This window comes from Phoca vitulina, unplaced genomic scaffold, assembly GCF_004348235.1.
Source record: "Phoca vitulina isolate PV1807 unplaced genomic scaffold, GSC_HSeal_1.0 scaffold7, whole genome shotgun sequence".
NCBI classification, from domain to species: Eukaryota; Metazoa; Chordata; class Mammalia; order Carnivora; family Phocidae; genus Phoca; species Phoca vitulina.
Genome location: NW_022589710.1, coordinates 19,835,838 through 19,860,515, shown reverse-complemented (window position 1 = coordinate 19,860,515; position 24,678 = coordinate 19,835,838). Strand labels below are relative to the sequence as shown.

The following is a 24,678-nucleotide window of genomic DNA, read 5'->3' as shown; positions in this document are numbered from 1 at the left end:
GAACCTGGGTGGCTCAGTCGGTTAAGCATCTGCCTTTGGTTTAGGTTGTGATCCTGGGGTCCCGGGCTCCCTGTTCAACGGGGAGTCTGCTTCTCCCTCTCTCTCTGCCCCTCCCCCTCCTCATGCTCACTCTCTCTCTCTCTCTCTCTCAAATAATAAAATCTTTCAAAAAAATAAAATAAAAATATATATACTTCAAAAATATATATACTTACAAACATTTAAATATTTAATCCCTGTCCTCAAGATAAATTTCAGTGTAGTTCTTCTACAAACCATTTATGAGCAAGAAAGTAGAACTTAATTTCTGGGATTAAGTTCCATCTTTTAAAAGCAACATATGTCTACACTGGAATTTAAAAAATGCACTTAATCTCAGATTCTTGGTACTTTGGCTAGCACCAGAATCATCATACACTAACATTTTAGATTTGACACAGAACAAGCAGTGTTAAGATCAATGCTCACAGAAAACCATTCACTGCCAGGTAATGTTTACAATACACAAGAATAACCATATAACTAGATTATGTATCTAGTATCATCTTCTGCTACCTCCCACCAGTTTCAGCTGTGCAGAAACTCACCATTTCTTATTAATTTGCTAAGTCCTTTCATAAGGCAGTCTCTATTTTTTTTAAGATTTTATTTATTTATTTGAGAGAGAGAGAGCATGAGTGGAGGGGGTGGGGCAGAAGGAGAGGGAAAAACAGAGCCCCTCCTCGCTGAGCAGGGAGCCCAATGTGGGGCTCAGTCCCAGGACACTAGGATCATGACCTGAGCCAAAGGCAGACGCTTAACCAACTGAGCCACCCAGGTGCCCCTCCTAGTGAATAAAGATATTCCTGACATCTGAAATTCACCAGGATCCATCCACACTTAGCAAAACTCCTATTCATCTTTTATCATACCATTTAAATCATAATCACCCAGAAAACAATTAATTTAAGAAGAGTTTGAAAATAAAACTGTGGGATGATTCTAAGCAGAAAAAGAACTGCAAAGAAATCTTGACGTTTAGTAGGTAGTTAGTTGCTATGCTATTGGTGTAGTAATTATTTTTTTGTGTATTATAGGATACAGCATAGGAATATGACAGACACTGGGAACCAGGGTTTTACTGTGGGAGAAGGGAGATATATATATATATATATATATATATACACCAAAGGAAGATGAGGAAAAGCCCTGTAGTGCTGGATTTGAATTGGAAGTATCAATATGATTAAAAAAAAAAAAAAAAAAAGGTACCCCCTGGTTCCGTCCGCTGAAAGGACCAAACCACAATGGTAAACAATAGCAATGAGGACATTTATACCTAGACTTTGGTTTTTAAATTCTACTCTTAACTAAAAAAGCAGTTTTAGTGCTCTTGAAAAAACGGCTGATTTCAGATCTGGCACAAAAAAGGTACAAGGTAAGCCTGGGATCCTGTATGTAAGGAAGTGTTCAAAGACTAAAGAGTCATCTCAAAGGACATAAGAATCGGCCACTGGTCAACTTTGAGCCAATTTTAGCATCAAAAGGAATATTGATGTATTTAATACAGAACAAAAAAGAATGCCAGATAACAAATATAGAATGTAAGAATAAAAATAATAGATAGCCTTTCTTTGCAGCCCTGGATGTAATAAATGGAATAGGTAAGGATCATTATTGGATGCTAACGACAGTGGTTGAAAGGTTGTTGGATTATTCATAGGGTCTCAAAGTATCAGCCTGAAGATCATGTGCTAATTATAAAGAGGAAGATAAACCTTACAATAGAGTGATCTGGTTATCACTACCTTAACCAAGTGGTAAAATTTAGCTCACCAGTAGCGGGACAACCTGATATTATGTCTCCTAATGTGACATCATGTGAAGTTCACAACATGTCCTATGTAAGATTTTTGCTAAAACTGTTTATCTTGAATGTAATCAAAAAGAAACAATCAGATAAATTAAGAAACATAGAAAATTCTACAAAACAACTACCCCAAATTCTTCAAATAAGTCAATGTCATGAAAAAAAACAAAGAAACAAACAAGTAGGCATATTGTTCTAGATAAGAGACATATTAACTACATGAACCTTGATTGGAACCTGGATGATAAAAGTAAAATAAATACTATAAAATATTTTTTAAGGGACAATTGGAGAAATTTAAATACAGACTATATATTAGATATTACTGAATTATTATTGATTTTCTGAGGTGTGTTAATAATGTGATAAAGGAAAATGCAATTCTTAGAAGATAAATGTGGAAATACTTAGGAAGGAAATATCAAGATATCTGCACTTGCCTTCAAATGGTTCAGTAAATATGAAGCATATATGGCAAGATGACATCTGGTAAATATAGTAGTAGTAGATGGATATTCATTGTACAATTCTTTTAAGTCATCTGTAGATTTGCAATTTTCAAAATAAAATCTTTGGGGGGATATCAGTTCAGATGTCACACTTCTTAGAAGGCTTTTTAAACTTTTCTAGTGAAATTATTTTTTCTTTTTTCATATTCCCACAGACTATATTTCTAATTCAACCCTTAACAAATTTGATACTGTCCGTTTACAGGTCTGACCTTCTCCCTGAACATGGAACCAGCCTCATCTTCATTACTAGAACTTAGCTCTTTATCTGACATGTACTATATATTCAGAGTTTGTTGTATGGATGAGATAACCGATATGCCAAATTGACAGGCCAAAAATGAAATCCAGGTATTGTCACTATGATATTGTACCTCAAATTCAATGAAATCCATCAAGCAGTAAGCCTATTAAATGTTCCTACGTGATCTGTACCATTATAATAGATATCCACATCACCATTCAAACCAAATTAAAAACAAAGCATAACAATCCTAAAGCAGCCTCACCCTTAAGACATTACAGGCCATTTTCATTTTAAATTCTTTCTAGTTTCAATTCAAGGCAATTAGAAAAGATGCATACCTGTTCTATGTCCTTGGAATTGGAGGTCTGGTTTTCTCCCAAGACTCCAGGCTGCTCATTTTCCCATGGCAATTTATTTTTTCCTTTTCCTGCACTTAATACCCTTCGGGTACAGATAGTTGGACTGTAAGATCCATAAATTTGCATGCTGTCCCTTGTGTGGTCTCCACAGTGACAGCGTGCACTCTGAGTTCTGTTACCAGCCAAGAGCCAGTCTGTATCTGCTCCATGTGCCAGATGGCTTGACCTACCCTGGGCAGATGATGGCATAAGTATTGCATATTCCACAAATCCCTGTTCTGTTAACCTTGGGAGGGTTTTTCTAGCCAATCTGGCCTGCACAGCATTCATCACTCCATCTCCATTATCTTGCAGTTCAACAGTATCCACAGCTTTGAAAAGGATGCTGGTTTTACCTGAACCCATGGACGATGCCAACACAGCAAAGGCTTCAAGAGCTGCTTGGCGTACCCTGCGTTTGCTATCTATAAGAGCTGGGGCAAGATTAAAAGACAGTTTGGGTAAGTCAAAATCCTCGCTGGGATAGGTCAGGAGGGAGCAGATGCAAATGTTCACTACCTCCTCTCTCACTCTGGAATGCTTATGTTTGAGATGTTCCAGGAGTAAACAAAGCACCTGTTGAGGACCTACTTCCTTCATTAGCTTGAGGAAGATTTTCATGTATTCTTGTTTGATTACCAATTTGTTGTCTACCAACACTTTGACAGAAGCTGCTATAACTGGTCCCAAGAACTGTTGTACCTGCTCTCCAAGGCGAATAACCAGTAAATGCAGGACCTGAAGTGTGCCATGAACCACTTTGAAGTTAGAATCATCTAACAGATTATAGAGCAAGCTAATGAAACCGACAAGACTGGAATGAGGGGTAGAACTAGGATTAAATCTTCCCATCACCTGTTTTAATTCCTCAACGGCCTGAGTCCGGTTCTTATAGTCTTCCTGATCTAACAATCTTGAATGCAGCTCTTGAGGAATAATCCCAAATTTAAGATTGCTGTTAGAAAGAGTCACTGCACAGGGGAGAGGATCTTCAGGAAATCCAGAGGCTTCCAGTTCCAAATAATAAGGAACCTGACTTCCAAATTGGGACTCCAGGCGGCGATTGTAGTGTCTCCTCAGGGCAGATGGCAAGCGAGAGATATAGGACTGAAATCTCTCTTGGCCAAGTCGTTCCCCAATTTGCTGAAGTGCAGAGAAAGCAGTCTCAGATTCTTCTTCTACCTCCTGATCGCCAAGCTTTCTGGCTAGGGATATTATTACCTCGGTGAGATCTAGGCTGAACAACAAATCCTCAGGAGTAAGCAAGATAGGGAGCAGCAGTGCTGTGGCAGCTCGAAGCCGGGCATCTGTACTTTCCAGTCCTTGTTGTATAAGTGTTCTCAGCACCTGTCCAGAACTACGTTTCAGACATATATGTAGGATCTGTAGTGCATCTTTCCGTAGGGCTGGATTCTCTTCTCGTAAGGAGACAACTAGTTGAGGCAGAAGTGCTAAGCTAAAGGCCTCTTCCAGCTGGCCTGCCTCCCCCTGACCCCGGAGAACGTCCGAGAGGAGTTGCAAGCAGAGTCGCTTCTCATCGCTACCTCCTTCCACAAGCACTCGGCCCAGGGCCCGATACAATGCTTCCTTCCGTCGGGGGAAGCCGAGTCGACCGCCCCGCCGCGGCAAAGCAGCCTGCAAAGCCTGGAAGGCCTCGGAAGGATCCGGCGCGGTCCGGAGGAGTTGAAGAAGCCGAGTCTCCTCTTCATCTCCCCCTGACAAACCACCTCCAGACCCAGACCAACTACTTGTGATTGCCTCCGCGGGCATCATGAGGGTCGAGGCCAGAGGCGAAGGTGTCGGCGGGCAGGAACTGTGGTCTCCGGCAGCTCCACGGCAATAGTTTTTCTCGCCTCTCATGGTGCCCCCACCTCGATTATCATCAGTCTCTGCGGCGGAAGGACGATTGCAGCTCTGGAGGCGATAGGCACAGAGGGCTGGAAGTTGCGGCAGGAGGCGCAGCGCAGAGGGCACAGCCGCCATGGAGGGTCGTCAGGTGGCAGAGGCTGGAGGAAACCATCGTCTCTGAAGGACTCGATGGAGCCCAGCCTTCCAGTTCCTCTCCAAGCCCCAAGCTGCAGAGGAAGAAAAGGAACAGCTTCAGTTAGCTGCCAAGTCGCCCCCGGCAGGCTGCCTTCGGCAAAATGGCCCCTGCCAGAGCCGCAGACCCCACAGCAGCCACCGGGCGTAACCAGGGGCACCACGTGACCAAACCGATGGCTTCCATGGTGATCTACCCAGAGCGGACCTCTTGACCCGGAAATCAACCTGTCGTGGTGAATGCTGGGTCATGTAGTCCACGTCAAGTGTTACGAATAGGCCGCAGGTTCCCTGAAAAGGAAGTGAGAACGTTACCAAAGTAGAGAACGTATCTAGAGCAGAGAAGTCAAAGAAGGGTGAAGGCACTAGGCGGAAGTGACGTTTCCGCTCCGAGCGGAAGATCTCCGCCCCACCCGAAAGGATTGGGGTTTGACTGCAGACGAGTGAGGATCCTGCCCTGACTCCAGTGGTCCACGACTCCTCCTCCTGTCGTTGCCGGCGTGATTCCTGGGACTCAGGTATTTTCCTTTTGCTGTCCTCCTGCGGCGCAGGCTTTGGCAGAGTTTTGCCGGAGTGACGCTGGTGCTGCAGTAAGAGGTAAAGAAATGAACGGGAGCTAGCAGGGAGAGAGGCGACATCTTCTTATGCAGCGTTTGTTACCGTTGTAAATGCGTTGCTTTCTACAGCCCTGAGTAAGTGCGATCCTTTCCTCCTGCGGTCCGCGCACCCTGACTGGAGATTCGGACCAAGGCCAAGCTCATAGCTCGCGTACTTTTTTTCAAATTCTGGTCTTTGGGGCCCTTACACTCTCCGCCTCCCCCCCCCTTCCCTTTTCCTACTTCGCTTACCCTCCAGTGATTTTCTTTCATCTTTCCTTACTTTCATCACTTTAAATTATCTTTGAAAACGTACTTAATCTGTTTTTCCCTGTATCTCACCACCTCTCCCTTATACGTTCTCAAAGTCTCCTAATGCAGTTCCTCTCTGAGACTTACTCCGTCCCTCCTCCCTCACGCTTTGCCATCCCAACCTCCCTGCAGGATCCTTGCGCGTCTCTGCAGCCTTTCAGTCTCCTGGAAACCGAGATTGCAAAGACAATTTCACTTGCGGTTGAAGTTCTTGGCATCATGGACCTAAGAGAATTCTGCCCTGTATATTTAGGGCTAATAATGGACGTTGCTTTGTTTTAGGCGAAGTGTGAATTGGTGAGCGTCCTCTCCTTTTTGTAAATGAAACTTAAGCGGACACAATTGAAGAGCTGGAATGTCTGGTGTGAGGCTGAATTTTTTGAAGTGTGGAAGGGGTATTTTTTGAAGGAATACACAATTAATTACTTTGAATGACCCACTGAGAAAAGGCAGAGTTATTATTTGAAATCTCCAATTCATGCAGTTTAAATGCAAGTGAAGTCTTAGGATAATTGAGTTACATATGCCAAACCACTTTATAAATAATGTTGCTGGGTAATGCAAGTTCAAACATAATTTCTGTTCGTTGTCTTAAAGCACAATTTGAGTATCATAGGTTTCTTTTTTGTCTTTCGGAAACAGAGTAAATGTAAATGAGGCTTGTTTCAGTTCTAGGTTGTTGTTTTGGTTTCAGTTCTAGGTTGTTGTTTTGATTTTAATTAGTCATTTTGGTGTTTAAATGAATCTGCCTAATTTGGTTTAACTTTATTTCGGTAGACCCCCCCTTTTTTTTTTCACTTTTAAAAAATTTTAGGGATAGTGTTAGGGGCGGGGGGTGAAAACCAAGAGGTTATTGTAGCAGTCATTAGTAAAAAGGAATGTCTGTCTGGTTCTCATATTTCCAGTGTAAGAAACTCATATTTATATTTTTACTCATATATACTCAGGCTTCAGGAACCCAACTCAAACTAAACAAAAGTAAGAGAATGAGGTACACATTAGAATGTACATATTAGAATGCCAGTTTATGTTGGAATAGAAGATAACCCTTTAGAGTGATCAGAATTTTCAGGTTGAAAAATCCAGTGCACTCTTTGCTGTAGTGAAGAACTTGGGAAGTGGAGGTTGTGTGGTAATCATGAAATCAAAGAAAAGGAACTTGGAAAGTCTTGAATGATATATCATCATCAAAGTTACAGTAGAAGCGTAAGAATTACTCCTTTTCTCCATAGAGAATACTTTTCAAGGGTTGTGGATACTTAAGCCAACCTTTCTCTTAGAACAAAGCAAAATGAGTCTTCATTTTGACCCCTTTTCTCGGCTCCGTAGATCACTATGTTAAAGATTGCAATTTATTTTGTATCTGTTACATTTAATTTCTTTGATAAAGACTTGTTAGATGCATTATCCTCCATGGTGGTTATTTAGGAAATGGGACCTTATCAACATCATGTATCCTACTAATTATCTTTTAAGGTTATTTTGTGGAAGACATATCTCATTCATTTAATGTATATTCTATTTATTTCTTTTACAAAGCAAATTTTAAAAAACTTATTCTTGAATTCCAGTAATCCAGGGAATTATAGGAATTGTATATTGACTAGAAAACTCTTTTATATTTAGCCATAAGTAGAGATAGGATAAAAATTTTTAAATCAAATTCCAGAATAGTAGAATACACTATGTGTTTAATAGTACACCTTTGAGGGGTGCCTGGATGGTTCAGTTGGTTAAGCGACTGCCTTGCGCTCAGGTCCTGATCCCAGGATCCTGGGATCAAGCCCCGCTTCGGGCTCCCTGCTCGGCGGGAAGCCTGCTTCTCCCTCTCCCACTCCCCCTGCTTGTGTTCCCTCTCTTGCTGTGCCTCTCTCTCTGTCAATTAAATAAATAAATAAAATCTTAAAAAAAAAATAGTACACCTTTGAAAGTTGAAAAGCTGTAATTAAGAATACATTGAAAATAACAGATTCAGGTAAAACAAATTAAAATATCAATACTTTTTAAAAAGTTTAGTTACATTAATGGATTATAGGAATATTTCTGATACATTAATTGTTTGAGCTGGACTTAACAAACACAATTGCCCTGACAACAGCTTTTATTTCCACAGTCAGAGGTAAGATATTAATTGGCTGGATGAACCACCATAGTTTTTTCTGTGTTTTAAGTCAAATTTTACAGACATCCAGGAATATTGGAAATCAGTGTGAATTCTATAAACTATTAAGACTTTTGTATAGTTTAAGAAGTTACTATGAAGAAATGCTATGCAAAGGAAAGGTGCTATTAACAGGTCTTGATAAGACTACCATTTATTGATTGTTTACTGTGTGTCATACAGGGTGGTAAATACTTAATGAATATTGACTCATTGAATTTTCACAACAATTTTTTGAAGTTACATATATGTTTGTGCTGTGGCACATGTTATGGATGTTTCCATGGAAAATAACTGGACAGAGAAAGTAAAACAAATTAGTCAATGTAGCTACTTAGTTAGAGCTTTGGAACAGTTTTGTTGGGGAAGAGCTTTGAAACTATAGGATAAAATTTGATTTTTCCATTATTAATCATTCATCTATTTTATTATATATTTATTTAATTATTTTATTAGATATTATTTAATGATTTATATTTTAATCTTCCTTTTTGGGTTTCTGTTCTGAAATTTTTTAGTTTCTTACTTGAGCCAAAATATCAATAAGGTTAAGAAATTGTGAGTCTATATATGTGAAATTAAACAGGTTTTCTTGATGTATATCAGAGATACATTTTCATTTATTTAGATTTATGTTTCAAAGCCACTGTGCATTTCTGAGTCAAAACTATAATTTTAAACAAAGATCCAATTTTTGTTGCATTTCTGGTACTAATCTGTGTAAGTTCACAGGATTTCACTTTCATTGCAACCAGTTTTTCAGTGGACGGATTAATTATGTAACTTATAGCTTTTGCTGGATGTAAAAAAGGCTTTGAGGACTTTCTTTTGTATTATTTCTGACTTCATGATAATAATATTCATATTATAGCGGGCTTCTAATTTTACTTTTGTTTCTCCAGATATAATGAAAGACAATCTCAGAGAACAGGAAAATATGCGAACTTGTTCTTAGGCCCACTGATAAAATAGTATGCCATCGTTAATTGAATTCTTCTGTGAGGAGAGTTGAACTGTGGGAAAGAAATTTAAGAAAAGAACTGATCTGATAAAATACTCTAAGTTTTATAAATCACACTTTTTACAACAAAGTATAAGTGTGTTTGGATTTTTTTTTTAACAATTCTTATTTCTCATCACCATTTATTTGCTCTCATTGTAGCAGATAATTGCCTCCCAATTGATTTCAGCACCACTGTTTTGTAGCTTAGGTGTCAATTAAGTAGTTACTAAACTCAGAGCCTGACCTTTATTAGCTTTGTTTCAGCACCTAAAATTATGAAGCTGCTGTAGACTATGGAAAGTTTGATTTTATCTAATATTGTCTTTTACTGTGCATATTTATGTAACAAGAATGCTGCCATTATATAAGTAACAGAAGGGAATATTGTTCCGTAGATCCCTCTGTATTTCATTTTCAAGCCCTAACATACTTTTGTATCTGATCTACATAGTATGTGTATATATTTTATATATGTATGTGTACTTGTATGTGATCTATTTTTAAGTTTCTGTCCTGCAATTTTTAGATTCTTGTTTGAGTTAAAACTTTAATAAGGTTAAGAAATTATGAATTTATAAGTGAAGCTTTATAACATAAAGAACTCTGGAGACAGCATTTCAAGGTTTAAATCTTGCCTGGGCCTAATTTCTCTGTGCCTCAGATTACTTTATAAAATAAGAATAATAATAACAACAACAATACCTATCTCATGGTGTTATTCTGAGGATGAAAGGAGTTAATACATGTACAAAGCTTAGAACAGTAACTGGCCTATTTTGTCAGTCAAAGGTCTTCCAAGTAACTCTTTATAGAATAATTTTCTCAGGAGTGGCAACAATTATAAATTGGTTCAGTAAATATTTTTTACAGGTCTGTACTGTTCAGCATTGAAATTTTTTTAATGTAATGTATACAGAACATTGTTCTAAGATTAAGAAAACATTATATTCCCAGTAACATCTCTTACTACTTGTATGATCTTTGTTAATTCATTTAAACTCTCTGAACTTAAGATTCTTCATCTCTAATTCTTATGCCAAGTTTAGTGCCCTATATATACATTCTTTTTTTTTCTGTGCAAAATTGCAAAAACATGCAAAAACAATAATATCATAAACCCTCACATACCTGTCACCCAGCTTCAACAGTTAGCAACTCATGACATCATCTACATCTCCACTTACTCATCCCATATTATTTTTTAAAATATTTTATTTATTTATTTATTTATTTATTTATTTATTTATTTATTTAGAACGTGCTTATGCGTGTTGGGGGGGTACAGGGAAAGGGAAAGAGAGAGAGAGAATCTCAAGCAGACTCCTCACTGAGAGTGGAGCCCAACACGGGGCTTAATCTCACAACCCTGAGATCATGTCCTGAGCTGAAATCAAGAGTCGGACACTTAACTGACTGAGCCACCCAAGTGCCCCTCATCCCATATTATTTTAAGCAAACCCCTGATATCATATTATTTTACCTACAAATATTTTAGTATGTAAAAGATAAAAACTCCTAAAAACATAACTACAGTATCATTTTTTCAGCAATGGTGATTAGTTAATATAATGAATAATCTAGTTAGTTTACAAATTTCCAGTTGTCTCCTAAATGTATGTGTCTGGGTGTGTGTGCATATGTCCGCACACATGCACACACACTTACACAGTCACAAGTTATGTTTGTTTGATATGTCTTTCAACTTTATTTTGATCTGTATGTCCATTCTCTTTCTTTTAATTTCTTTCGGTTTATTTGTGCAAGCATCTAGGTTATTCCATAATGTTTCTCACAGTCAGGATATTTTTGCTGATTGCATCCTTCTGTTACAGTTTAACATGCTTCTTCTGTTCTCTGTATTTCTTGTAAATTAATAGTTGGATCTAGATTGTTGACTGCATGTTTGATTTTGGTGTTTGGGGGGCTGGGAGTTCAAGAATATCCATAGTTGATGTTATGGTCTTCTATCAAAAGGTCCTGATGTCTGGTTGTCTCTTTTTGTGATATTAGTAGCCCTTCATAATCAATACTTTTGATCAATACCTACATTTATTCATTAAGATTGTGAAATGGTGACACTTTATCATCCCTTCTTTATTAACTGGAGTACTTTTATGAAAAGAAACTTCTCCTCATGTATTTCGTACCCCAGTGGCACAGTTAGTATCAGAAAGACGTAATAAATGATCTATTCTTTCCCTTTATTTACTAGGTATCAAATAATAAATTGGTTTATTAGCATCCTCCAGTGGTGATGAATTAGGACTTTCTTTAAATTGTGATAATTGTATTATCATTATGGACTCATGGATTTATTTATTTATTTGTTTGTTTTTAAGATTTTATTTATTTAGTTGTTGGAGAAAGAGAGCACAAGCAGGGGGAGCAGCAGGCAGGCAGAGGGAAAAGCAGGCTCCCTGCTGTGCAAGGAACCCGATGCAGGACTCCATCCCAGGACCCTGGGATCATGCCCTGAGCCAAAGGCAGACACTTAACTGACTGAGCCACCCAGGTGTCCCTGGACTCATGGATTTAAGCATATCTGATATGTCTTAATCAGTTGCAGTTATTGATATTCACTTTGTCCCATCTTTAACTAGTGATAGCCTATTCAGCTTGGCTCCTGTTTTTTATAACCTTAGTTGTCACTCATAGCTTTCTTGCTATCTAGTATGTAAAAATTCCAAATTTATCTTGATATTTTGTGCCCAAGCCTTGAATCAGCCATTTGTACAAGGAGTTCTGGTCCCTTGAGGGGGAATGATATTTAGGGACCACATCTGGATGGTAGAAGTGCTCCTTGCTACTGGGTTGGTCGTAGTTCCTAGCCCTTTTCAGTAAATGTAATTAACTTTTTCCTTAAAATAATGTATATATTTTTATACATTTGTATATCTCATATGTATTTTCTGTTATATACATAAAGTATATACTAGTACATATAATTAATGTTTCTGTATATAGATTTATTCCCTCTTATACTTTTTATTCAAAATCAGAGTACAAGGTTTATATTTAATATCTTAGTCTTACATCTTTATCTCTTTTCTCCCCTACTGAGAATTACAGATCACAGTGACCCTAGGGAGGATGATATTAGAAATGCCAAGTAATTATGCAATGCACACATAACAGTTTACAGTGCACACATAACAGTTTCAGAATACAAATAAGATTTTTACCAATAATGTGATTACTGAAAATAGCATAAGGTTTTTTTTGTTTTGTTTTAGGGCATATCCCACTAGTAGCAGACCATCAAATTACTGTTTTAAAGTTATTTGGAATGGTATGGTTAAGCCACTAATTAGATAAACATTGGGTTCCTTTGCTTCCTTTTATTTTCAAGTTTCTTGTGGATTGTGTTTTTAAGATTTAATTTTGTTTTATAATTATGTAAAATACTTTCCTGATTCCACAGACAAATCTATAAAATGGGATATATTTGTGATGTCTAGCTTCTATCTATCCCCTCTACTCCGTGCCCTCCCTCCTTCTGTAGATACCCTTTTAAAAAATATTTAATATTTCCTTTGTTTTTTAATATAAGTGAACCTGTATACTTGTAACTTCCCCTTGGATACATGGTAACATACTATACACATATTTCTCTTCCTTGCTTGGATCAGGGAGATCCCTCTAGAGCTGTATGTACAGAGATTCCTCATTCTTTTTCCACAGCTGCATACCACTCCATTTTATGGTATGTCATAGTTTTTTTCATAGTTTTTTCCTTTCTTTTGTTGGTGGACATTAGAGTTGTTTTAAAATTCTTGGTCAGTTACATCTTAGTCTCTCAAGCATGAAAATAAGCATAATGAATTATTACTTTGCTTTTACAAATAGACTTGCAATTATTAGCTTTTTGCAGTTGTCATTGTATATTTTTTGCCATTGCGTATCTTGAGTATATTCTTAGAAGTCGGATTGTTGGGTCAAAGGGTAAATGCAGATGTTATTTTGCTAGACTTTCCAGATTTACCTCCAGAGGTCTTTCTTATATCGTTTAATATTTGCACAGCAATGTGTGAGAGTGCCTATTTCTCACAGTAGTACCAACAGAGTGTATTGCCAAGAAAGAACTATTAACTTGTTTTAATCTATTTGATCATAAGTGAAGTTGAGTGATTTTTCGTATAGTTAAGAACCATTTGCATTTTTTATCTAGCTGTTCATTTTTTTAGCCTATATTTCCCATAGGGCTAGAGTATTTTAGAAATGTTATACATACTCTAATATGTATTTTACATATGTTGCAGATACTTTTCTCAGTCTCATATTTCTCCTTTGCTTATGATTTCTTTAGTCAAAGTATTGTAGCTAGTCAAAGCTTTGTAAGGTAATCAACTTGATCTGTCTTTTCACTTATGCTTCTGGGTTTTGTATCATAGTTAAGAAATTATTTCTAATCTTGGTTACAGAGGAATTCATCCTGTTACTTTAATAAAATATGTTGTATGATTTCATTTTTTTACATTTATACCTCTGATGCATTAAGAATTTATCCTGGTGTAGATTTGTGAAAGGGGTCTAATTTTATCTATTTTTTATAAGGCTATTTAGTTATTCTAACATATTTATTTAAAAACCCTGTTTTCCTCACTGATTTTGAGATACTGCCTTTATCATAAGCTAAATTTGCATATGCTAAATGATCTGTTTCGGTATTTTAATTCTTCTCCATTGGTCTGTTTCTCCAAACCAAACATTCTGTTTAATCCACAACAACAAATTTTCCAAAAATGACAAAGTTCAAGTCAAGGATAAATGATTTACCCAAAGTATATAGCTATTAACTAGTCAAATGTAGACTTGAACTCAAATCTCTCTGGTTCTAAAATTCATACTTTTGCTCACTTTTCTTTCCTGTTTTCCATGATACTTACTTTTCCTTCTGCACAAGGCTGTTACTGAGATGAAATTGTCAATGTAAACTTTCAAAAGTGAGGTTTTAAAAATTACCAGTTATTGCTTCTTTGAGTTATTTTTAGCTATTTAAAGGTAAATAGCTGAACCAAATATACTCACAGTTGTAATTCGTAATTTTGAAGGAGTTAACGGTATGACGTAGGATAATTTTTTAGCAGTTACACTTGTGCTGGCAATATTTTAACTGGTTCTCAAACATTAGCATGGCATATCAATTGCCTGGAGGGCTTAAAAAACATATTGCTGCCCCTTCCTGTCTGTGTAGTTTCTGATTTCTTAGATGTGTGGCTGGGCTCAAGAATTTGCGTTGCTAGCAGATCCCAGGTGATGTTGATGCTGATGGTACAAGGATCATATTTTGAGAACCATTGTTGTAAACTTCTAAAAAAAGTCAAAGCTTTGTGAATTTCTCTTAAGTCAGATTTCTTCAGAGAGGAAAGGGGTCAAATTAAAAATTTTAAGAATGATGTTATGACAGACCTCCAGTGTAATTCATTTTAAGTTCCCTATTTTTACCCTGCCCTTTTAAAGTTTTTAGTTTGAGTTGTTTTGGTTAAGCATTAAAAGTATTATCTCTTTACTTAAACTTTATTCTCAATATTTCTTTTTTTATATTTATTTAAATTCAGTTAATTAACATATAATCTATTTGTTTCAGGGGTACAGGTCTGTAATTCATCAGTCTTATATAATACCCAGTGCTCATTATAATACATACCCTCCCCAATGTCCATCACCCAGTTACTCCCATCTCTCCACTCCCCCTGCCCTCCAGCAACCCTCAGCTTCTCCCCTATGATTAAGAGGCTCTTATGGTTTGTCTCCCTCTCTGGTTTCGTCTTGTTTCATTTTTTCCTGTCTTCCCCTATGATCCTCTGCCTTGTTTATTACATTCCACATATCAATAAGAACATATGATAATTCTCTTTCTCTGCTTTGTTTCACTTAGCGTAATACCCTCTAGTTCCATCCATGTCGTTGCAAATGGCAAGATTTCATTTTATGATGGCTGCATCATATTCCATTGTGTGTGTCTGTGTGTGTGTGTGTGTGTGTGTGTGTGTACCACATCTTTATCCATTCATCTGCCGATGAACATCTGGGCTCTTTCCATAGTTTGGCTATTGTGGACAATGCTGCTGTAAACATTGGGGTGCAGGTACGCCTTCAGATCACTACATTTGTATCTTCGGGGTAAATACCCAGTAGTGCAATTGCTGGGACATAGGGTAGCTCTATTTTCAACTTTTTGAGGAACCTCCATACTGTTTTCCAGAGTGGCTGCACCAGCTTGCATTCCCACCAACAGTGTAGGAGGGTTCCCCTTTCTCCGCATCCTCACCAACATCTGTCATTTCCTGACTTGTTAATTTTAGCCGTTCTGACTGGTGTGAGATGGTATCTCATTGTGCTTTTGATTTGTATTTCCCTGATGCCGAGTGCTGTTGAGCACTTTTTCATGTGTTTCTTGGCCATTTGGATGTCTTCTTTGCAGAAATGTCTGTTCATGTCTTCTGTTCATTTCTTGATTGGATTATTCTTTGGGTGTTCAGTTTGATAAGTTCTTTATAGATTTTGGATACTAGCCCTTTATGTGATATGTCATTTGCAAATGTCTTCTCCCATTCTGTCCATTGCCTTTTGGTTTTGTTGACTGTTTCCTTTGCTGTGCAAAAGCTTTTTATTTTGATGAAGTCCCAATAGTTCATTTTTGCCTTTGTTTCCCTTGCCTTTGGAGATGTGTCTAGCAAGAAGTTGCTGCGGCTGAGGTCGAAGAGAGGTTGCTGCCTGTGTTCTTCTCTAGGATTTTGATGGATTCCTATCTCACATTTAGGTCTTTCATCCATTTTGACTCTATTTTTGTGTATGGTTTAAGGAAATGGTCCAGTTTCAATCATCTGCATGTGGCTGTCCAATTTTCCTAACACCATTTGTTGAAGAGGCTTTTTTCCATTAGATATTCTTTCCTGCTTTGTTGAAGATAGTTGACCATAGTGTTGAGGGTCCATTTCTGGGTTCTCTATTTTGTTCCACTAATCTATGTGTCTGTTTTTGTGCCAGTACCATACTGTCTTGATGATTACAGCTTTGTAATAGAGCTTGAAGTCCGGAATTGTGATGCCACCAGTTTTGGTTTTCTTTTTCAAAATTACTTTGGCTATTCGGGGTCTTTTCTGGTTCCATACAAATTTTAGGATTATTTGTTCCAGTTCTGTGAAAAAAGTTGATGGTATTTTGATAGGGATTGCATTGAATCTGTAGATTGCACTAGGTAGCATAGACATTTTAACAGTATTTGTTCTTCCAGTCCTTGAGAATGGAACGTTTTTCCATTTCTTTGTGTCTTCCTCAATTTCTTTCATGAGTATCCTATAGTTTTCTGAGTACAGATCCTTTGCCTCTTTGGTTAGATTTATCCCTACGTATCTTATTGTTTTGGGTGCAATTGTAAATGGGATCGACTCCTTAATTTTTCTTTCTTCTGGCTCATTGTTGATGTAGAGAAATGCAACCGATTTCTGTGCATTGATTTTATATCCTGCCACTCTGCTGAATTCCTGTATGAGTTGTAGCAATTTTGGGGTGGAGTCTTTTGGGTTTTCCACATAAAGTATCATGTCATCTGCAGAGTGAAAGTTTGACTTCTTTGCCACTTCGGATGCCTTTTATTTCTTTCTGTTTTCTGATTGCTGAGGCTAGGACTTCTAGTACTATGTTGAATAGCAGTGGTGATAGTGGACGTCCCTGCCTTGTTCCTGACCTTAGGGGAAAAGCTCTCAGTTTTTCCCCATTGAGAGGCATACTCGCTGTGGGTTTTTCATAGACGGCTTTTATGATATTGAGGTATGTACCCTCTATCCCTACGCTCTGAAGAATTTTAATCAAGAAAGGATGCTGTACCTTGTCAAATATTTTTTCTGAGTCTATTGAAAGGATTATATAGTTCTTGTCCTCTCTTTTATTTATGTAGTGTATCACATTGATTGATTTGTGGATGTTGAACCAACCTTGCAGCCCAGGAATAAATCCCACTTGATCATGGTGAATAATCCTCTTAACGTACTGTTGGATCCTATTGGCTAGTATTTTGATGAGAATTTTTGCATCCATTTTCATCAGGGATATTGGTCTGTAATTCTCCTTTTTGGTGGGGTCTTTGTCTGGTTTTGGGATCAAGGTAATGCTGGCCTCATAGAGTTTGGAAGTTTTCCTTCCATTTTGATTTTTTGAAACAGTGTCAGAAGAATAGGTATTAATTCTTCTTTAAATGTTTGGTAGAATTCCCCCGGGAAGCCATGTGGTCCTGAGCTCTTATTTGTTGGGGAATTTTTGATTACTGCTTCGATTTCCTTGCGGGTTATGATCTGTTCAGGTTTTCTATTTCTTCCTGGTTAAGTGTTGGTAGTTGATACATCTCTAGGAATGCATCCATTTCTTCCAGATTGCCTAATTTGTTGGCATATAGTTGCTCATAATATGTTCTTATAATTGTATTTCTTCTGTGTTGGTTGTGATCTCTCCTCTTTCATTCATGATTTTATTTATTTGGGTCCTTACTCTTTTCTTTTTGATAAGTCTGGCCAGGGGTTTATCAGTCTTATTAATTCTTTCAGAGAACCAGCTCCCACTTTCATTGATCTGTTCTACTGTTCTTTTGGTTTCTATTTCATTGACTTTTGCTCTAATCTTTATTATTTCTCTTCTCCTGCAGGGTTTAGGCTTTATTTGTTGTTCTTTCTCCAGCTCCTTTAGGTATAAAGTTAGGTTGTATGTTTGAGACCTTTCTTGTTTCTTGAAAAAGGCTTGTATTGCTATATGCTTCCCTCTTAGGACTGCCTTTGCTGCATCCCAAAGATTTTGAACAATTGTGTTTTCATTTTCATTTGTTTCCATGGATTTTTTAAAATTCTTCTTTAATTTCCTGGTTGACCCATTCATTCTTTAGTAGGATGCTCTTTAGCCTCCATGTATTTGAGTTCTTTCCAGATTTCCTCTTGTGATTGAGTTCTAGTTTCAAAGCATTGTGGTCCAAAAATATGCAGAAAATGATCCCAATCTTTTAGTACCAGTTGAGACCTGATTTGTGACCCAGGATGTGATCTATTCTGGAGAATGTTCCATGTGCACTCGAGAAGAATGTGTATTCTTTTGCTTTGGGATAGAATGTTCTGAATATATCTGTGAAGCCCATCTGGTCCAGTGTGTCATTCAAATCCCTGTTTCCTTTTTGATCTTCTCCTTAGATGATCTCTCCATTGCAGGGGTGTGTTAAAGTCCCTTACTATTACTGTATTATTGTCGATGTGTTTCTTTGATTTTGTTATTAATTGGCTTATATAATTGGCTGCTCCCAAGTTAGTAAACAAATATTTACAATTGTTAGATCTTCTTGTTGGATAGGCCTTTTAATTATGATATAGTGTCCTTCCTCATCTCTTATTACAGTCTTTGGTTTGAAATCTAATTTGTCTGATAAAAGGATTGCCACCCCAGCTTTCTTTTGATGTCCATTAGCATGATAAATGGTTTTCCACCCCCTCGCTTTAAATCTGGAGGTGTTTTTGGGTCTAAAATGACTCTCTTGCAGATAGCATATCAGTGGGTCTTAGTTTTTTATCCAGTCTGATACCCTTTGTCTTTTGATTGGGGCATTTAGCCCATTTACATTCAGAGTAACTATTGAAAGATATGAATTTAGTGCCATTGTATTGCCTGTAAGGTGACTGTTACTTTATATTGTCTCTGTTCCTTTCTGGTTTATGTTACTTTTGGGTTCTCTCTTTGCTTAGAGGACCCCTTTTCTATAAGGTTGGTTTGGTCATCACAAATTATTTTAATTCCTATTTGTCCTGGAAGCTTTTTATCACTCCTTCTATTTTGAATGACATCCTAGCTGGATAAAGTATTCTTGGCTGCATATTTTTCTCATTTAGTGCTCTGAGTATATCATGCCAGTCCTTTCTGGGCCTGCCACGGCTGCGTGGATAGGTCTGCTGCCAATCTAATGTTTTTACCCTTGTAGGTTACCAACCTCTTATCCCCAGCTGCTTTCAGGATTTTCTCTTTGTCTCTGAGATTTGTAAGTTCACTATTCTATGTCGGGGTGTTGACCTATTTTTACTGATTTTGAGGGGAGTTCTCTGTGCCTCCTGGATTTTGATGCCTGTTTCCTTCTCCAGATTAGGGAAGTTCTCTGCTATAATCTGCTCCACTATACCTTCTGCCCCTCTCTCTCTTTCCTCTTCTTCTGGGATCCCAATTATTTTAATATTGTTCCACTTTATGGTATCACTTGTCTCTCGAATTTTCCTCTTGTGATCCAGTTGTTTATCTCTCTTTTTCTTAGCTTCTTTATTCTCCATCATTGGTCTTCTATATCACTAATTCTCTCTTTTGCCTCATTTATCATAGCAGTTAGAGCCTCCATTTTTTATTGCATCTCATTAATAGTCTTTTTGATTTCGACTTGGTTAGATTTTAGTTCTTTTATTTCTCCAGAAAGGGATTCTCTAGTGTCTTCTATGCTTTTTTCAAACCCAGCCAGTATCTTTTTTTTTTTTTTTTTATTTGTCAGACAGCACAAAAGCGGGGGAGCTGCAGGCAGAGGGACCCTGGGATCATGACCTGAGTGGAAGGCAGACACTCAACCAACTGAGCCACCCAGGCGTCCCAGGCCCAGCTAGTATCTTTATAATCGTTATTCTGAACTCTAGTTCTAACATCTTACTAATGTCCGTATTCATTAGGTTCCTGGCAGTCAGTACTGCCTCTTATTCTCTTTTTTGAGGTGAGTTTTTCCATCTTGTCATTCTGTCCAGGGAAAAATAGACGAATGAGAGAACAAAATAGTAAAATGGCAACAACAACCCCAGAGAAATATACACTAAACAAATCAGAAGAGATCTGAAACCTGGCGGGGGGTGGGGGGGCGGGAAGAAAAGAAAAAAAAAGAATATAAACAGTCAGGTGTGCAGAATAGAGCAATACATTTCTGTGTGTATTTTGGTCTGTTTTTCAGAAAACTAGGTCCCACAATTGTAAAGAAGGAAAAGCTTATATATGTACAAAAATAAAATTAAATACAATGAAAGGGTAGAATGTAACAAAAATGGAAATTAAAAGACAAGAAAAAACAAAAGCAAAAAACCAAGAACAACAACAACAAAGGAAGGGATCTAAACAGACAAGTGAACAGAACAGCCATACACTATCTCCTGAGTGTATTTTGGTCAGTTTTAGAGGAAACTACATCTCAAAATTGTAAAGAAAGAAAAACTTGTATATCCAAAAATAAAATTAAATACATTGAAAGGATGAAATGTAACTGTAAAAGTGAAAATTAAAAAAAGATTTAAAAAGGAGTTGATAAAATAAGAAATCGGTTGAAAAAAGAAAGGAAGAAACATTTTTAAAAAAATAAAGAAAATTTTAAAAATTAAAGTTGAAAGTGTAAGGAATCATGGGAAAAAAGTCATGAGTTCTATGTGCTATGTGGAGTTTTGTAGTTCTCATTGATCAGTAAACTTCGTCTTGGCTGGATGTTCTTGCTGATCTTCTGGGAGAGGGGCCTGTTGCCTTGATTCTCAAGTGTCTTTGCCCCAGGCGGAATTGCACTGCCCTTGCCAGGGGGCCAAGCTAAGTAATATGCTCTGGTTTGCTCTATGTGGCTTTTGTTCCCTGAAGGCTTTCAGCACAGCTTTAAAGGATGAGAATGAAAATTGCAGCCTCCCAATCTCTGGCCTCCCAATCTCTGGCCTCCCAATCTATGGGGCCCGGGTGCCCCACTCTTCAGTGAGCCCTCAGGGAAAAGCAGTCAGTTACTCTTGTCTCCCTGGTCTCTGGCAGCACTCCATGCTCACCCAGCCTGTGACTGAGCGTTTCTGTCTCAGGCACGTGACCCCCTTTCGAGTCTCCAAATCCTGCAGATTCCTGTGGTGTGCTCCCGTGCCACTCTTCCCGGGGGAGGAAATGGGGGTCTCTCTGGTTCTGCTGCTTGTTGGGCCCCTGCTCAGAGAGCAGTCCCCTCTGTGCCATAGTTCACAGTTGATGGCAACCCTGAGCTGAGAGCCCACTCCTGGGTTCACTGATAGCAGTCAGCTTCCCCCCCTCTGATGCCTGGGAGCCCTGCCACACTCAGGCACCCCCAGTCTTCCTGTGACCCCGAGGATCCTGAGACCACACTGTCCCAGCTAGGGTTTTGTCCCGGCTTAGCAGCCTGAGCTACGTCCCTCACCAGAACAGACTTCTAAAAGTTCTGTTTTTGTGCTCTGCTGCTAAATCACTTGCCGGTAGCTGGCTGATGGAGGTTCCCTCCCCACCGCGGTCTGTCTCCCCATATACAGCCTCCAATTCACTTCTCCACACCTCCTACCTTGCAGAAAGTGGTTGCTTCTCTATTCATAGAGTTACAGCTATTCTTTTCTTCCATCTCTGGTTGAGTTCACATGTGTTCAGAATGATTTGATAGCTATCTAGCTGACTTCCTGGGACCAGAGGAAATTTAGGTCTCTTACTCCTCTGCCATCTTGGACTCCTTCCCTTTTCTTAGTATTTCTTAATGAACATTGACTGTGTCATTTGTATCCTGTACAGTGATGTACAGAAGTATGTATGGGTGTTCTTTTACAAAGTCATCTTTACTAGTACCCTTTCTTTGAGTGGTTTTTAAAACTTTGATCATTTTTATTATTTGGGGGGATACTAAGAAAGTAGGATAAAGGAGAAATGCTATAGAGGATATAAGTGTAGGAAAACAGCTTCATTATGACCTTCATCGTAACCTTGTATATGGCCAGGTAGGCAAAAGCTTGGATCCTGGGACCACAGCTTATCTGAGCATTGGACACCTTGTGATTCTTCTGAAATGAGAGAAGGCCATCTCCCACTTCACTCTTTACAACCCCCAAGAGTCTGTCATCATGAGACAGCTTCCTTTCAATTCCCTTTCAATTCCCTGATTATGATGAGGTGTGGGGCTTTCATGTCCCCCCTACCCCAAAGAATAGAGCTGCAGAATATAAAACTGCCTAGCTGCAGTCTAGTTTGGGTTCTTCACAGCTTGTGTTGCCATCATCTAGCCCCTTTTGTTTTGGTGTTGTCCTTTTTGGTGTGTGAGACAAGGATTCAGGAAGCTTAGTCTTTGGTTTACTCTTCTTTTCACTGTCTATAACTAATAAACTGTCAAAATTTAAAAGTGGCTTGTCGTATCTTTTCTGGTCAAATTAGCCAGGCTTTGATTATGTTAGTTCACTTGATAGTAAGTAAGCTTCGTTTCTATTTTAGTAACCATGAAAGGAAGTCACATGGGTTAGCTAGCAAAAAATAAGCCTTTTTAAGGATGATAATGATAATAGTAAATAGCCTCTAACAGTTATTGAGTTATGTGTACTGTTTTATCTGTGTTTTACACATGAGAAAACTGAGACTTTAAGATCACTTTCCCAAGGTCACATAGCTAGTAAATACTAAAGACAATGTTGTAACCCTAGGACCCTGATTCCTGAGCCCAGTCTCTTAAAATCATACTGTTCTGCATATATGGATATTTGAGATCTACACACACACACACACACACACACACACACACACGTGTGTGTTTTGTGTGTACATATGTGTGTGAGTATTTTTACAAATCAGTATTGTATCATGCTTTCATATCATATGTTAATGGTAATTTATCGGTCTTGAATATACAAAACTTAGTTTATATAAGGATCTGTCACTATATGATTCCTATTTATATAAAAACAAATCGAATCAGTAACTCATTAACTTGATTTACAAATGAATGATTCTGCAATAGTTTGTGGGGCACAGGATGTCAGTGGTACAGGGTGGATTTCTTACCTAGCAGTGAGAGATGATGCAACACAGAAAGCAGAATACCTCTTAAGTAAACAACTTGAGAAATTCACTAGTAATAAAATAACTTATTGATAAAATAATATTTATCAAGAGCTTACTTAGTGATAAACGCTATTCTAAGCACTTTATATGTATAAATTTATTTAATCCTCCAAACAGCCCTATGTTATTATATTATTATTATTGAATAACTTTTAGGTTTTTTACAAGATAACCCTCTCAGATTTCCTTCTCTTTAGACTCAACATCCTCAGTTCCATTACCCAAAAGACATGATTTGAATTTCTTTTCTTCATTATGTGTTATACTTTGTTCAGCTCCCTTTTAAAAGATGGTACCTAAAATCTGTACTCCAGAATGTGGTGTGACATTCCCAGAGCAAAGTGAGAATATCTCCTCTAGTTCTGCATATTATAGTTACATTATTGCAACTTAAACCTACATAAGCTTAGTATAATAAAATAATACTAAAATTAAAACCCCTGAGCCCTTTAAACACATCCTACAGACGAGTCTTTTCTCTCTTAAGTTATACTTATGTAGTTGTTTTGGAATCCACTTTGGAATCTTAATATTTATCCCTCTTAAATTTCTTATTAGATATCAGGTCTTTTGGATCCTTGATTTGTTAACCAATGATTTTGCTGTCTTTGGAAGCTTCATGTCATCTGTAGAACTGAAGGGCATGCCCAAGTATCTTCATTTTGGCCTTATAGCATACTCTAGAAGCCTTCCTCCAGGTAGACCTCATTCCATTAAGTAGTATGTGCTAGTGTTGCTAATTTAGCTAACTGAACTAGCTTATATTTTTTAGTTTCACTGTCAAGAAAATCATGAAAGTCATTGTAAAATTCTTTACAAACATCAGGTGTATTTTCTTGACCTCCAAGTCTTCTAAATATATCAAAAAGAGAAGATTAGTCTGTGACATGTCTTATTATTATTAGCTCATCCATCCTAGTCCTAGAGGTCACTATGTCCTCTACTAGGTATTCAGAAATCAAACATTTATTTTAAAATGTTATTTGAAATTAACATTAACCTCACCCAAAATGTTTGTAGAATTTACTGTCTTATTTTTGAAAACAGTCTCCAGTCTTGTGGCCCTGGCAGTGATTCAGGGATTTTATTTGAAGATTCTTTTAAGTATCTTGGAACATTATTATTTAGTCTGGGAAGATGTGAGCTTATAAAGTAGCTAGGTGTCCTATTTTTTAAAGACTATGTTTTTAGAGCAGTTTTAGGTTCACAGCAAAATTGAGAGGAAGGTACAGAGATTTCCCATATATATCCTGCCCCAGCACGTGCATACTATCCCTCATTATCAACATCCCCACCAGAGTGGTACATTTGTTACCTACCTACATTGACACATCATTATCACCCAAAGTCCATAAATTCACTCTTGGTATTGTACATTCATGGATTTGGACAAATGTATAATGACACATATCTACCATTATAGTATCATACAGAGTAATTTCACTGCCCTAAAAAATCCTGTGTGCTTCACCTGTTCATCCCTGCCTTCCTTCTAATCCCTAGCAACCACTGATCTTTTTATTGTCTCCATAGTTTTGCCTTTTCCAGAATGTCATATAATTGGAATCATATAGTATATAGCCTTTTCAGATTGGCTTCTTTCACTTGGCAATATGCATTTAAGTTTTCTCCATGTTTTTTCATGGCTTGATGTGAAGCATTTCTTTTTGGCACTGAATAATATCCCATTGTTCTGATGTACCACAGTTTACCCATTCACCTAATGA

General features: G+C 37.7%; 2 protein-coding genes across 3 annotated transcripts in view; one reads left to right on the top strand and one right to left on the bottom strand.

Moving 5' to 3' along the window:
• Window positions 1-5,205, bottom strand: part of TOGARAM1 (TOG array regulator of axonemal microtubules 1) — a 79,188-nt gene extending 73,983 nt beyond the window's left edge. The window contains exon 1 of the mRNA XM_032405014.1: window positions 2,944-5,205. Coding sequence (XP_032260905.1) covers window positions 2,944-4,986 — 2,043 coding nt within the window. The 5' untranslated portion in view covers window positions 4,987-5,205. The remainder of the gene's footprint in view (window positions 1-2,943) is intronic.
• A 111-nt stretch (window positions 5,206-5,316) lies between these two features.
• Window positions 5,317-24,678, top strand: part of KLHL28 (kelch like family member 28) — a 38,687-nt gene continuing 19,325 nt past the window's right edge. Inside the window, exon 1 of one of the 2 annotated variants that reach the window (XM_032405016.1) lies at window positions 5,317-5,561. The gene's annotated coding sequence lies outside the window, so the exon portion shown is untranslated. Of the gene's footprint in view, window positions 5,641-24,678 lie in introns of both variants that reach the window. The other variant, XM_032405017.1, reaches the window with a different exon arrangement.